Source organism: Sylvia atricapilla, chromosome 22, assembly GCF_009819655.1.
Source record: "Sylvia atricapilla isolate bSylAtr1 chromosome 22, bSylAtr1.pri, whole genome shotgun sequence".
Classification (NCBI taxonomy): Eukaryota; Metazoa; Chordata; class Aves; order Passeriformes; family Sylviidae; genus Sylvia; species Sylvia atricapilla.
In genome coordinates, this window is record NC_089161.1 from 2135676 (window position 1) to 2149713 (window position 14038).

The window sequence follows — 14038 nt, forward strand, 5'->3', positions numbered from 1 at the left end:
ATGCTGGGAGGGCTTTTCATTCTACCAATGCACACCCTTCACTTTGGAAATGGTGGAGTGGATGGATGTCCCTCATATTGTCCAAAGGTACCATATGTATCTTCTGCAGAATATAATTAAAAAATTACTCTTAACTAAAACCTTTTAGATTATCTTGTTACCCAGAGAGGAATATTCCTAGCCCTGCTTCCTCTTAATTTGGTAACTTCTTTAGCATCAGGAATCAACAAGGACTGTATGGCCTAGAATGCTAAATTCCATCTTTAGACCTTGATATTGTGATAATATCTAAAAATCCCACTCATGGGCCACTAAATCCACATGTGATGGATTTTATAAACAGAAACTTCAAAGGTCCTTCTTGCTACCACCAGTGGCTTTGTATTGAAGTGTTATGGTGAAGATCCTCCAAGTGTCTTCTCTGAGCACATGAAGGCACAGCTGCTGACCTGAACCAATGTGTTTGTTTCCTGCCTCTTCTGAAGCCATTTAGCACTTTGAGGGTTGATGTCCAAGTTGGGTATGTGAGAGTGGGTTCCTCTCTGGGGAAATGCTGACTTAGCGGCAAGGTCAAAGTGCTTATGCAACTCTTACACCTTTTCCCTTTATTCTTAATGGGATTTCAGAATATAAAAGTACAAATAAAACACAAGAGCTCAGTGTATGCCCTGCCCCATTACAATGAGTCTGAGTAAATCACAGCGGATTTTTCCAATTGCTCTTTTAAGCACTGTTTGGACATTTGTCTGTTTTCTCCTCCTCTTTTGTCCCGATGTGGTTTTGCTGCTGTTCTCACTGCCATGGTGAACTCTTCCAGAGGAGACTGTCCAAAATTCAGTGTCTGTGTCCCTCAGTCACACTCCATGGATGAGCAGTGCCTAGAGTCCTTGTTGCATTACAAACACTATTAACCATTGTAGTAGTGTGAAAGTGCTCCCCAGCCCTTTTTGGCACACAGTTGACAGAGCTCTGAGATAACACTAGAAACCTTTTCAGCTTGTTCCTTATGGTGATGCTAAGTGGTGATTGAAATGTTTGCTAGAATTCTGGGTGTGTAGTCCATGGAAAATGGGAGAAGACACTTTTTTTTTTTCCTTCAAAATTTGATATTAATAGAAACTAAGAGCATCTCACTCCTGATCTGAATAATAAATCCTTAATGGAGTTGGCAGTGCTGCTGGGCAGTGGGTGCCCTTGTTGTGGTCAGTGGGTGTCTTGCTATGGTCACTTGGTGTCCATGCCATGGGCAGTGGGTGTCTGTGCCATGGGCAGTGGGTATCTGTGCTATGGTCAGTTGGTGTCCATGCCATGGTCAGTGGTGAGTGGTGTCCAGTCCATGGTCAGTGACTGTCCTTGCTATAGCAGTGTATGTCTGTGCTGTGGCCAGAGTGCATCTGTGCTAAGGGCAGTGGGTGTGTCAGTGCCCCAAGCAGCAGGTGTGTGTGCCATGGTCAGTGCATGTCCGTGCCCTGGTCAGTGGTCAATGACTGTCCGTGCCCCGGGCAGTGGTCAGTGGTGTCCGTGCCCCGGGCAGTGACTGTCCGTGTCTCGGGCAGTGGTCAGTGGTGTCCGTGCCCCGGGCAGTGACTGTCTGTGCCCCGGGCAGTGGTCACTGGTGTCCGTGCCCCGGGCAGTGGTCAGTATGTCCGAGCCCCGGGCAGTGGTCAGTGGTGTCCATGTCCCGGGCAGTGGTCAGTGGTGTCCGTGCCCCGGGCAGTGGTCAGTATGTCCGTGCCCCGGGCAGTGGTCAGTGGTGTCCGAGCCCCGGGCAGTGGTCAGTGGTGTCCGAGCCCCGGGCAGTGACTGTCCGAGCCCCGGGCAGTGGTCAGTATGTCCGAGCCCCGGGCAGTGGTCAGTATGTCCGAGCCCCGGGCAGTGGTCAGTATGTCCGAGCCCCGGGCAGTGGTCAGTGGTGTCCGAGCCCCGGCCGCGCTTGTGCCGGGCGGTCGCGGTGATCTCAGCGGTCGGTAGAGGGCGCCCGTCCCCGGCGTGCGGGGGGCGCTCGGTGCCCGGACAGCGCGGACACTCCGGACAGCGCGGACACTCCGGACACACCGGACAGTCCCGGCCCCTCGGGTGGGAGCCCAGGAGCCGACCCTCTTGTGTGCCACCAGCGTGGCTCTAGCGCTGCCTCTGCCCTCCTGCTCCGGCTCGGACAGCCCCCAGCCCCTGCCCGCCCGCGCTGCGGTTGCGCCTCTCGCTCGTTCCACGCGTTGAGCGTCGCCTGTGGGTGGAAGGAGCGTGTGACGTGTGCCGGGAGCGGGGACACATGTGTGTCCGAGCGAGGGAGCACACGCGTGTCGGGACAGGGAAGCACACGTGTGTGTCTCGCCCCGTAGCGCTCAGTGGGTTCGGGGCTCCGCGGCGCCCCGAGGATGCGCCCTCGTCCCGCGCGGTTGTCGCCCATCGGCCGCGCTCTCACGCCTGTGATCGCTGCCGGCGCGGGGCGTGTGCCCGCAGTCGAAGCCGCGCAGGGCTCCGTGAGTGCTCACACACGCTCCGTGCCCTGCCAGCGCCACCAGCGCCGCTCCCCGCGCCTGTTCCATTTCGCCGCTGCCAGAAATCCAGCGGCGAGAGGGAAAAAGCCCTCGCCCTACCGCCCCTCCTCGGCGGCGCGGCGGTCCGTGAACCCAGCAGTTTATCCTCCCCCCGCTCCCTCCCTCCCTCGCCGCCGGGGCCGCGCCGCGCGCCCGCCCGTGCAGCGCCTCGGCTGGGTTCGGCCGGGCTCGGCTCGGTTCGGCTTGGCCCGGCACGGCTCGGTTCGGCTAGGCACTACTCAGCACGGCTCGGCTCGGCTCGGCTCGGCTGGACTCGGCACACCCCAGCTCGGTTCGCCGCGGCGCGGCTGGCCTTGGATCCTCGGCTCGGTGGAGCTCGGCGCGGCCGCGCTCGGTCGGCCCGGCTCGGCTCGGCCCGGCTGGGCTGATCCCGGCACATCCCGGCCGGGCTGGGCGCTGCGCGAAGCGGGAGGCGGGCGCTGTTCCTGGAAGAGCCCGGCCCGGGGAGTTGGTCACATTCTTGGCCGGGATTCAATGACTGAGGCAGACACCAACAAACAGAGGGGGGGAGGCGGAGGGCGGGAGGCTGAGCCCGCCTGCATTAGCTCAGCTCTCAGGCACTCTCAGTCACTGCTGGAAAGAGGAGCTGGGAGGATGTGCGCGCTCTCACCGCGGCTCCCCACGGCACGACGAGAGCACCGGCAGCAGTAAGGCAAGGAAGGCGAAGCGAGAGCCGAGGAGCCCTCCCAGGCCGAGCAGAGGGACCACGAGGGGCAGCGGAGCCGCTCTTCGCCCGTGCGGAGCCCCCGCGCCGCTTTGGCAGCGCCGGAGATTCGGGCCTTTTCTCCTGCGTTGTTCCTTGCACAGACCGAGCCTTCTGCCTCCTCCTGCTTTTTACTTTCCTCCCCCGCGCCTTCCCTCGGTGGATATGGACAGAAGGGGGATCACTGCAGAGAAGCAGCAGCCGCCAGAACATATTTGAGCCCCGGGTGCTCGGAGCGTGGCACAGACTTTTTGTGTTTCTGTGGGTGGTGTGTGTGTGTGAGTGAGTGTGTGTTGGAGGTGTGGGAGGAGGGATTGGTTTGCCTGGGGGTTGGCTGAGGGGGTGAGTGCTCGGATGAAGACCTCTTTTTGCCGTGATTCTGTGCTCCATCGGGGCAGCTTGGAGACTTGGAGGGTTTGAAATTGTAACGCGAACCAAGAGAAAAGAAAGAAGAGAGAGACACGCATACAAAAGGATTTATTTCCTCTCCGTTAGTGGATTGCTGAGTGAGAAGGAGGAAAAACACAAGGGTGGGTTGTTTTATTTTGTTCATATTTTTTCCTTAAAAAAAAAATCCCTTAAGTGGATTTGCACCAGGGTGGAAGATAACTGGGGATTTTTGCCGTTTGTTTTGGGAATAGAAACTAAAAAATGGAGACTGTAAGTAGAAGCAGCTTCCAGCCTCATCCAGGACTGCAGAAGACCTTGGAACAGTTTCATCTGAGCTCTATGAGCTCCCTGGGTGGCCCTGCTGCTTTCTCAGCACGATGGGCACAGGAGATGTACAAGAAAGACAATGGCAAAGACCCAGCGGAACCTGTACTGCATCTGCCCCCGATCCAGCCTCCTCCGGTCATGCCTGGTCCCTTCTTCATGCCCTCGGACAGATCCACGGAGAGGTGCGAGACCATCCTGGAAGGGGAAACCATCTCCTGCTTCGTGGTGGGCGGAGAGAAGCGGCTTTGCTTGCCCCAGATCCTGAACTCGGTGCTCAGGGACTTCTCCCTGCAGCAGATTAATTCGGTGTGTGATGAGCTACATATTTACTGCTCCAGATGCACTGCTGACCAGCTGGAAATCCTCAAAGTCATGGGCATCCTGCCCTTCTCCGCTCCTTCCTGCGGGCTCATCACGAAAACTGATGCTGAGAGGCTTTGTAACGCCTTGCTTTATGGTGGCACCTATCCTCCCCACTGCAAGAAGGAATTCTCTAGCACAATTGAGCTGGAGCTCACGGAGAAGAGCTTCAAGGTGTATCATGAGTGCTTTGGGAAGTGTAAGGGACTCCTGGTGCCAGAGCTTTACAGTAACCCCAGCGCAGCCTGCATCCAGTGCTTGGACTGCAGGCTCATGTACCCACCTCACAAATTTGTGGTCCACTCTCACAAATCGCTGGAAAACAGGACTTGCCACTGGGGCTTTGACTCTGCAAACTGGAGATCCTATATCCTCCTCAGCCAGGATTATACTGGGAAAGAGGAGAAAGCTAGACTGGGCCAGCTCTTAGATGAAATGAAAGAAAAATTTGACTATAACAACAAATACAAGAGGAAAGCCCCTCGGGTAAGTGGTGCCTGTAATTTTAAAGGGGGCGGGGGGAATTTCGGTAACATTCATCGATATACCCAAAGTGTTACCAGCTGCTTTTCCTCGGAGTCATTTAGAAATTTTAATCGTGTTCTCCATTCTCCCCGCGTGTGTGTCACTGGAGGAGCAGTGCTCGAGATGGCACCTTTATTTCTCTGGTTGTGTTCTGACCACGGTGGCTGGAGTTTGTTTAAATTACAGATGTGTATTTGTATATTTTACTGTGCGTGGACCTTGGTCTTAGAAGCCCATCGCACTGCCCCAGACTTTATCTGGCAGTGCATGATTTCGGGTCTTTATGGGCTTCTTCACTCAGGGGTCAAGGCGAGGAAGAAGCCAGAAAAAAGGAGCAGGTACTGATGGCTCCAGACACAAGTCCCTGCACTTTTCTGGTCGATTGAGTGTCGCCAGGGATGGAGGTGCGGGCTGAATGCTCTAAATTGCATGTATGGAAATAAAATGTGCCTGTTAAGGAAAAAAAAAAAAAAAAAAAGTGCCGGCAGTGCAGGTTACTGGTTTATAGATGAAGTGTTCGGAACGTGAAAGGAGAAGTCCCTGCTTTTAGAGTATCCCTGTGGAGCCTGAATTTCCTCAGCAGACAGGCTTTTGTATATTGGATTATGTGAACATCCAGCGAATGACTCTGTCTGGGGCCAGCTGCAGCAGCTCCTTAAGGTATTCCATGCCGTGCTGTGCTGAGCCAGACAGCTGAAGCACATTTTTTTTAGATACCAGTTGTTTTTCTTTCAGTCTGAGCTGCCTTTAGATCCCAGAATCCGCGGTGTGTGGGTGGGAGGCTGCCTTGGCATCTGGCAGCGGTCCTGCTCCACGGGCAGCAGTGCCACAGCGCCTTGGGGACCCGCAGACACCGGGATGTGTGTCTGCCTCCTGGCATGCTGCGACTGGCTGGGCATGAGCAATTCTGCTGCCTGCTCCTTCCCCCGCTGCCAGGGGAGAGCAGAACCCCTGCCTCTGCCCGGTTCTCCCCACTGTCAGAGGTTTCCAAACTTCGGGATTTTGTGTCCGGAGTGGAAGGGCAATACACAGGCTTGGAAAAGAGAAGCGATGTTTAAAGCCCACTGTGAAAATTCTGCATTAACTTACCTGATGCGTGTTTAAAGGGGCAGACACACACTCTGACTAAGGCTGAGCTTTTATTTATAAAATAGTGCAACAAAAATACCCAGGCAAACCGCAGATTTTTTAAGAAAAGATGCTGTGCAAACAATACAGTAATTCCACAAGCAGACTGGGAGGCCTAGTGAGCCCATCTGACCGGGCTGCACACTTCTGGATTAAGGAGCAGAGTCTCACTCTTCCAGTTCCAGTTTCTCTCCTGGCCTCCGGCTCAGTCCTTGTCCTCACCCCTCCTTTTCCTCCCCGGAGTGTCAGGACGCTGTGACAAAGCTGGGCTGTAATGAGGCACATTATCCCCGTGGTTGGAGGTGGATGTGTTTTTAATGGCTTGTCTATTCTCCGTCAGTCATGTGCCGAGGTGGAATGGTGGGATAGATCTACATGGATGTGAGAATATGGCTCTCAAACTGGAGACATTTTTCGTGCTGGGAAAGGAGTTTTCTAGGGCATGCTTCGTTTGGGAAGTAAAATGAAGAAATCTCCACAGTGTTGTTTTAGAAGGGTCCTGTTCCCCTGGCTTGGTCATTTCCAGAGTCTTATTAAAATGAATGTTAGTAGAGAAATGCTTTCCTTTTCTTGGAAGGCTTTTTCAGTGTTCTCTTCACCTGCATCATTTATCCAACAGCCCAGGCAAGGCTGCAGAAGGAGAACAAGAAAAGGTTACTAAGCTTTGGCTGTGCCTCAGTTTTTTTGGGGACCCTGTGACAGGTCCTAGATCAGAACATGAGAAACACTCTTCCCTCACCCTCCAGAATCTGCCTGGAGTGCAGCACTTCTTGCAGAGTGAATTGAAGGTATCTAATAGTGAACACCAAAAACCGTGCGAGGAAATGGTGGCCATCTCCTTTTTGGAAAATTTTGCCAGAAACCCATCGTGATGAAATGCTAAGTGTCCTGCATACATTCATTTGGAAGGTGGCAAGGAGTGAGGTGGGGAAGAGTAGAGTGGTGTGTGCTCAGAGGATGGGGTAGGGAAAACAATGTTTTGTCTCGTATTAAGTTTCAAGGCCTTCAGGAGTCTTCTGTTAAAGCAGTGCAGTCCTGAGGAGACCCTGACGGTGCTGGCAGAGTTTTGTACGCTTATCCTTCCTTTTCCTGAAGTCTTTTTCCATTGGGCTTAGCCAACGGATATCATATGCTAAGGTCATTTGTGTTGTAGCAGTGTGTGCGGATAATTACGGAGAGATTTAATCAGACTCTAAGATTGGTAGGCTGTGGCCAGGGGCAAGTAACATTGGAGTAAAGTTTAGATGCCTGGTGAGGAAATGACAGGATGGTCCCATTCCGTGTGTGTTAAATCCTGTGTGGGTTTTGTGTGTCTGTGGGGCTCTGGCTGTCTCGGGGATGAAAGGGTGAAGCACATGTGTCTTTGTGGTGGGCTTCCTTTTTGATGTAGATCTCAGCTTTGCTTTGTTCTGTTTCATACAGAGGTGTTCATGTGCATGGTGTGCCATAAGCTGCTGTGTCAGATGTTGGGTTTTCTGCTTCCAGGAGTGGCCTTTTTTTCCGCTTTCTCTGTTTATTTCTTTCTTTCTGTGTGTACACACATTGCTTTGTGTGGTGTGTTTTCCCTGGGGCTCTGGTAGTATGTTGGTAGCATGGGATGCATATGACCAATTTTATGGCTGTTTAAGCAGCAGTGAGTGTTTTGACCTTTTCATGTGTCTCCATGAGGTTTCTGTGATGAGGTCTGGAGATTTCTGCCAGCACAGCTCTGCCTTTTAAGGGTCTGACTTAAATGGAGGAGCTGGGTTGGCACAAGCCCCTGGTGCAGATTCAGTGTAGTGGCAGAACTGCTTTTTTTTCCTCTCTCTCTCTTTTTTTTTTTTTTTTTTTTCCTTTTCCTTTTTTTTTCCTTGGCGTGGTTTTAAAGCTTTGCTACAAGGCGTAGCTTTTCCTAGATATTTCATTCCCAATGCGTATTTCTCTCTACATCAAGTAACTGTAGTGCATATCCATCCTTCTGTACCAGGAGATGGATGTGTAGATGCAGAGATCTCCTCTCTCTGCCAGCCGTGTTGGTTGAACAAGGCTCCTGTTGCCTGGTCTTGCCCCTTGCAGAAGCACTCTTTGTCCAGACCTGTCTGAAGCCAGCAAAGGGTCTTAACCAAAAGCTGGAGGGAGTTGTGACAGCTGGAGCCCCCCACTAGAGCAGGGACCATAAAGGTCTCAGTCACATTCCTTACCCTCTTCTAAAATTTCGGTTTTTACATCCTCCTTGTTCATGCCTGGGTGAGTAACTGAGCTCCCATAAAGTCTTTCACCTTCCTACCACTTCCCAAAGCTCTTTCTTTTCTTGACCTGTGTAACTTCTCCATTTAACTCATTTTGTGTCCTTCACTGGGTGTTTCACCTTTCCATGCAGGGTTTGTTGTGCTTTGCTTTCTCTCTGCCCCGGCACGGCTTTTACTTGTGTGGGTGTCCTGTTTCCTTACCTGTCTCATCTCCTCCACCATTACTGGTGTGCAGCACAACCATTACATTCTGGGGAATTTCTAGAAATTAAAAATGTGAATAACCTGATGGGGTTGCAAAACAGGGTCCTAGAAATCCACCATCGGTGCCAAAGCCTTTTCTGGGGCTCAGCTCCTGGTGCGTGCTCTCCTGCGGGACCCATGTGGCCTTGGTGTGTCTGTGGAGCTGCTCTCCACTCCTGTGTGACAGAGCTCCCTGCTTGCCTCACATCAGGATGCTCCACTCACACAGAATTAGTTCAGACGCAGCCCTGAAGGCTTTGTTGGTTGCTATTTCCAGAAGAGGAGGGTGGGTTCAGCTGTGTCTATTTCGAACCCTTTTTCTCCAATACTGAACCGAGCGACGTTTGACAGCACTTTGAGATTCCCCACCTGTGTGCCAGACGTGTACCCTGGGCAGGCCTGGCTGTGAGCAGGGCCCAGGAGAGCCAGAGCTGTCCTTGCACACGTGTGAGCACACCCACACACCCAGCGCTGCCGTGTTCCCACGGTTCAAGTCCCAGCAGCACTTCTATGAAGTAGCTGGAAGCCAGAAGCAGCATTCTGGGTACTGACACACAAATGAGCACATGAGGCCTCCCACTTTATTTCACAATGCCTCCCAACCCAGCGCTGCCACAACATGCAGCTCGCTCAGCTGGAGGAAGGTTTAGCCAGGTCAAGTGTGCAGCAGAATCAAAGAGCCCAAATTGCTGCGAGCGGAGCGGCGCGGCGCTGGCGCGGCTGGAGGGAGGACGTGGGCTTTTAGGTGCTGCCCGTGGGTTGTGCTGTGCTTTATGGCCACCTGAAAGGCTGCAGGAGGAGAGCTGGGATTTGTGTCTTATTCTAAAGTCCTGCCTCCTGGCAGTAGTAACCTTTATTTGTTAATAGGTATATCCTGTGGTGGGTGTAGCAGAGGCATTCTGAGCTTATTCCCTGGCACTGGTGTTCTGACTGCAGGATGGATTTATTCCTCATGTGAAAAATACTGTTGAAAATTTTTTACCTGAGAACTGAGGAGGGTTCAGTTGTTTTCCTGTGGAATATTGAAGTCATGTGTTCTACCTGATGTTCAAGAGTTGCTTTAGAGATTCTCCAGTAAAAATTTAGAAGTCCCTAAAACAAAAGCACTGGCGTCTTGGGACAGTGGTTTAGTTCAGAAGCCTTTTACAGCTTAAAAGTTGAACTTCAAAAGTGACACCAGCTTGAACGAAATCCCATGTACCCAGGGAGAGGACAGCGTTTAAGCAAACATCAGTAGTTTTTCCTAAGCGTGCAAACAGTTTTACAGATGTTGTAGACCGAGAACAAAGCAGCAGGTACGTGCATGTGTCTTGGACAAAGAGTTTGCTGCCAATGATCTAATGGTGTTGAGTCAACCACGGCTCTCTTGCTCCAGAAGAGTTCCTCAGTTCCTCAAGTCAGTTCTCTTGCGTTAGGGTGGGAATTATATGCAATCCGTGCTTTTGAAAATCGCTACCTAAAATATTTAAACCTCTGCCTCTCCCTCCATTGTCTGGGCTGTCTCGCTTGCCTCTCCATTTCTGTGGTTTGGGGCTTGGGCGTGTGTTCTGCCCAAACAGTAGCAGGCTTTGAAGATGCGTGTAAACAGCGCTCGTTTTTTGGATGTACTGGGAGCCCGACACCTGGTCCCTGGCAGGCTGCGAGCCCAGTTATCGCTGGCTGGGGCTGCCTGACCCGGGAGGGTGTGTTTGCACTTGCTGAGAGGCGCCTTTGGATTGGTGTTGTAAAAGCATCTGGAGGCGTCTGCGCCAGGCTGCTCGGAGCGTGTCCGGGCAGCGCAGGGCTGGAGCCTCTGGTTCCTTATCTGCAGCCCCAGCCCCAGCCCTGCCAGAGCAGGGGGCTCCGGGGCCACAGCCACGGCCTCTGCCTGTCTGCAGGCATCCAGCCTCGTGAAAAACTCACCTGACCTGCATCTTCTGGCACAGTGATTTCACCACAGTGAAGGGTTCGAGTGTCCCCAGAGCAGTCAGGAGTGGGCTGGCTCTTACTGGGGATCACTGGTGATTGAACTCACATTGCTGGCTCAGCTGGCCAGACTGCTTTGCCATCACCTGTGTCTCCAAGTGTGCAGTATTAAGACACAGATTTATTTTTTTTATATATGTTTGGCTTGGTTTGGTTGTTTTGGTTTTATTTTAAAGCACACTTTGGACTTGACTCTGTAATTCTTATTTAGGAGGGAACCCTTCCACCAAATGGAAGAGTTCCACCAAATCCAGTAGGGGGATCTTGGAAAAAAATTAGACAAGAATGACTTATAGTGGATTGTTGAGAATCTATTGATGGAATCCTGTCAATTACCAGGCTGATCTATTTTAGCTGAGTGGCTGTAGACTGCTTAATTCAAATTGATCTTCACATACAGGAAGCATTACTTTAAAATGCAGGAATATAGCATGTTTTTGTTTGAAATCTGTCAATTAGAGCACGTGTGTTAATGATACATTTTATTAGATAATATCTGCTTTGCATATGTTTTGTGTATCTGGGTAATGTGTATTATTATGAACTAATAAATCAGCACCAATTTTTTAATGCTGTTCCACTCTGTCTCTAATACAGGCAGTGTATATTCTTGGAAAACAATTTCAGAGAAGCAAATTTAATTTGAAAAAATGTGCACTGGTCCCTTCCCTCCTCTTTTATACCTTATGCAGTCTTACATGCCTTAAATTTCATTGTTAACAGACGCAGATCATCACTGAAATCACCTGCTCTGGATCTTCTGGAGCACAGCAGGTTAATCCGAAGGTCTGGGGCTTTGGGGCCGGTTCTGCAGCTCCCACTCAAGCAATCAGCCCATAGTAATTGGAACCAGTTCACCCACAAACCACAGCAGACTCGTGTGTATGAGACTCCTTCCTGTGTGTTGGCTGGCAGGGACCAGGGACAGATCTGAACCAGAATGTCCCAGTGCTGAGGCAGAGCGGCTTCACTGAGTTTATGGCCTTAGCTGCTATGTACAGGGCTGTGCTGGCTCTGAGACCCTGTAGCTCTGCTACTGAAGTTATTTTCATTTTGCTCATTAATGAGGATTTGGTGCAGCAGACATTGGGTGCTCTGATCCTAATGGATCTCCCAAAGGGACAGCTGCTCCACACTGAAAGGGTCTTGTCTGTTGGTCATTACGTGCAAGATTTGATTTTAAGGTTGTGGTAGAGATCTACCACTGAGATCTTCTCTTTCTATATTTAGAATTTGTCAGTTATTATTTTTTATTTGACTTTTTACTAATGAAGAAGTATATCTAAGGTTAGGATAAGGACCAGCCTTTTCTGCTGATGCAAATTCAAGGCCCATAAGCTTGGCCTCAGAGTTAAATCAGGAGCAGTTGACTGAGTGTGCAGCTTTCCTTGGCGTTGGGGAATCCTCCTGGCTGATAGGGAACTGCCCCCTCTGCACTGAGATAACGATTTTGCTTTGACTTTTGGTTGGATGAGGTGACGAAAACGCTGATACTAATTTGAGCTCTGATCCTGTCAGTGTGTGATGGACAGAGCTCTTGTGGGAGCCAACGGGAATTCCCGTGTGTGGGGCTCTTATCATCGCCTCCATCTATGGTTCCGTGGCTCTCACGTAAAATAAGGCTTCTCCAAGCACTGGATGAATATTAACACTACCTGATAAGCTGCACAGACATGTGCTCTGGGAAATAAGGCAGGTCCTGCCATCCTCACTCAGGCAGCCTTGTTCTAACAGTCCTGTTTAAAGGGTCAGGGAACACGTACATGAGGCTGGAGATTCTGTGTGTATCTAAAAAGTGCAGCATCATTCTGTATGCTGGAGGTAAACAGCAAAGGAGCTAATCAATAACCTGGGTTCTGGCTTTGTTCTTTATTGATTTATGTACAGTTACCTTTGCACATGCTTTGTAGAAAACGGGACTTTTATGTTTGGTTTTCTGTAGTTTTTTCTTTAAAAAAAATGGAAGCTGTTTCTGTTTTGGTATGAGAATCAGTGCCACTGGAAGCACAAGGACTGCTCAGGCTTTAAGGATTAAAAGACAGCAGCATTATCAATGAGATAAGGTAGAGCCTGGTGCTTGTCTTTTCCTGAGGAAGATCCCAGTGATGGATTCGGGGGCTGTGGTACCCTGTGCTTTGTTCCTGCTGTTCACTCAGTGCTATCGTTTATAGAATAAGGTCATTGACTTGGATTGCTTCTTGGTTTCTCAACCCTTTTCACCAGCCAGTTTGTGTAATGTCTGTCTGAAACATTGAGTAAGGGCATTGAAATAGCAGACAGGATATCAAGTGTTCGGAAGTCTGGGTTAAGTATAACAGACAGTTCTGGCTGGCAAAAGGGGAGCAGCCCCTGGAGCTCCCAGCTCAGTCTCTGTGGAAACACCCGACTCGGGGCTCTGCATCTCTGTTCCAGCCCTTCCCCTCTGTTCCCTGCAGACCCATGTCATTAATCATGTGTGGGTGCACCTCTTCTCTAGATACGTCTTCCTTGTTTCTTAGTGCCACAGAATCCTGTGTAATAATGTCTCTTTCTAAGGATTACATAAGTTGAAGACGATGTCTCCACTGGGAGAATTATGCAAGTTTAAACTGAAATGTATTTAGAAAGCTTTTATGTGTGTGTTTTCTGACTCGAAATGCAGAGGGTGATTTATTTGCATCCTTAATTGAACAACATCTGTTGGGGTTGGGAGAAAAACCATTTCATATCTTTTCACTGTCATATCCTGCATTTTTATGAAGTTCTCTACCCCCTCCCCTTCTCACATTACCTGTATTACAGGTGCTGATTTTTATTCCAGGTAGATCAGCCAGGCACTCATGTGGGATGTTCTGGGCTCTGCAGCATTGTTGATGCATATCTGCTGTAGTGTTTTCTTTCACTTGTTAGAATCACAGTCACTGAGGCTGGAAAAAACCTCTGAGCTCCTCCAGTCCAGCCACTGTTCACCACCCTGTCTACAGACACTTGAGTGCTGTGCAAGAAGTCGTTGCCTTTATTACCATTAAAAAGTCTGAAATACCTCTGTAATGCTGCTCTTGCTCTGCTTTCACCATTTAGTAAGGGAGTTTTCCTGCTGCCCTTGAGCAAAATCGAGGTTTGTGTCCCAGGAGGAGAAAACACTGCAGTCAAGAGCGTTTATTGAACTTGAAGAGAGCGAAACAATTTTTGTTTCAGTGTGAATTTCTGTGTGAGGCTCTGTGTGTGACTGTGTCCTGGCAGCTGTGTCCATTCCAGAGGTCTGGAGAGCTGTTCCTGCAGCTCCAGTGGCGTTGGGACAGTCACTTTCTTTCCCTCCCTGTGGAATTCTGGAGTGCTGCGCTCATGGTGCTGGGAGCTGCTGTTTCCAGGATCCAGCTCACAAAATTAATTCTGCTGAGTAATAAAAAATACAAGTTGCACAGGCATCATGCTGCTCACCCAGACAGAGGTTGCAGTAGTACCAATTAGAAGCAGTGAATTACTTTAAATAATTAAAAACCTAAGTAATAAATTTTTCTAGGTTCCATATTTTTTCACCCTACAAAAATCTTCAAAGATTGTTCTGGTTTACCTGTTCATAGCAGTAAAATAAGTTTTATAGCTTTTATACAGAGTAGTGGACTAAAAAA

The 14038-nt window shown here is 50.2% G+C and overlaps 1 protein-coding gene across 2 annotated transcripts in view; it reads left to right on the forward strand.

The window, feature by feature from the left end:
- The first annotated feature begins 3041 nt into the window (after positions 1–3041).
- The window catches only part of SKI (SKI proto-oncogene), a 99991-nt gene continuing 88994 nt past the window's right edge, over positions 3042–14038 (forward strand). For both annotated transcript variants that reach the window (XR_010745221.1, XM_066334178.1), the window contains exons 1-2: positions 3042–3791; positions 3903–4824. Coding sequence is in view for 1 of the 2 variants with exons in the window: in XM_066334178.1 (XP_066190275.1) it covers positions 3913–4824 (912 nt within the window). In the remaining variant the exon portion in view is untranslated. The remainder of the gene's footprint in view (positions 3792–3902; positions 4825–14038) is intronic.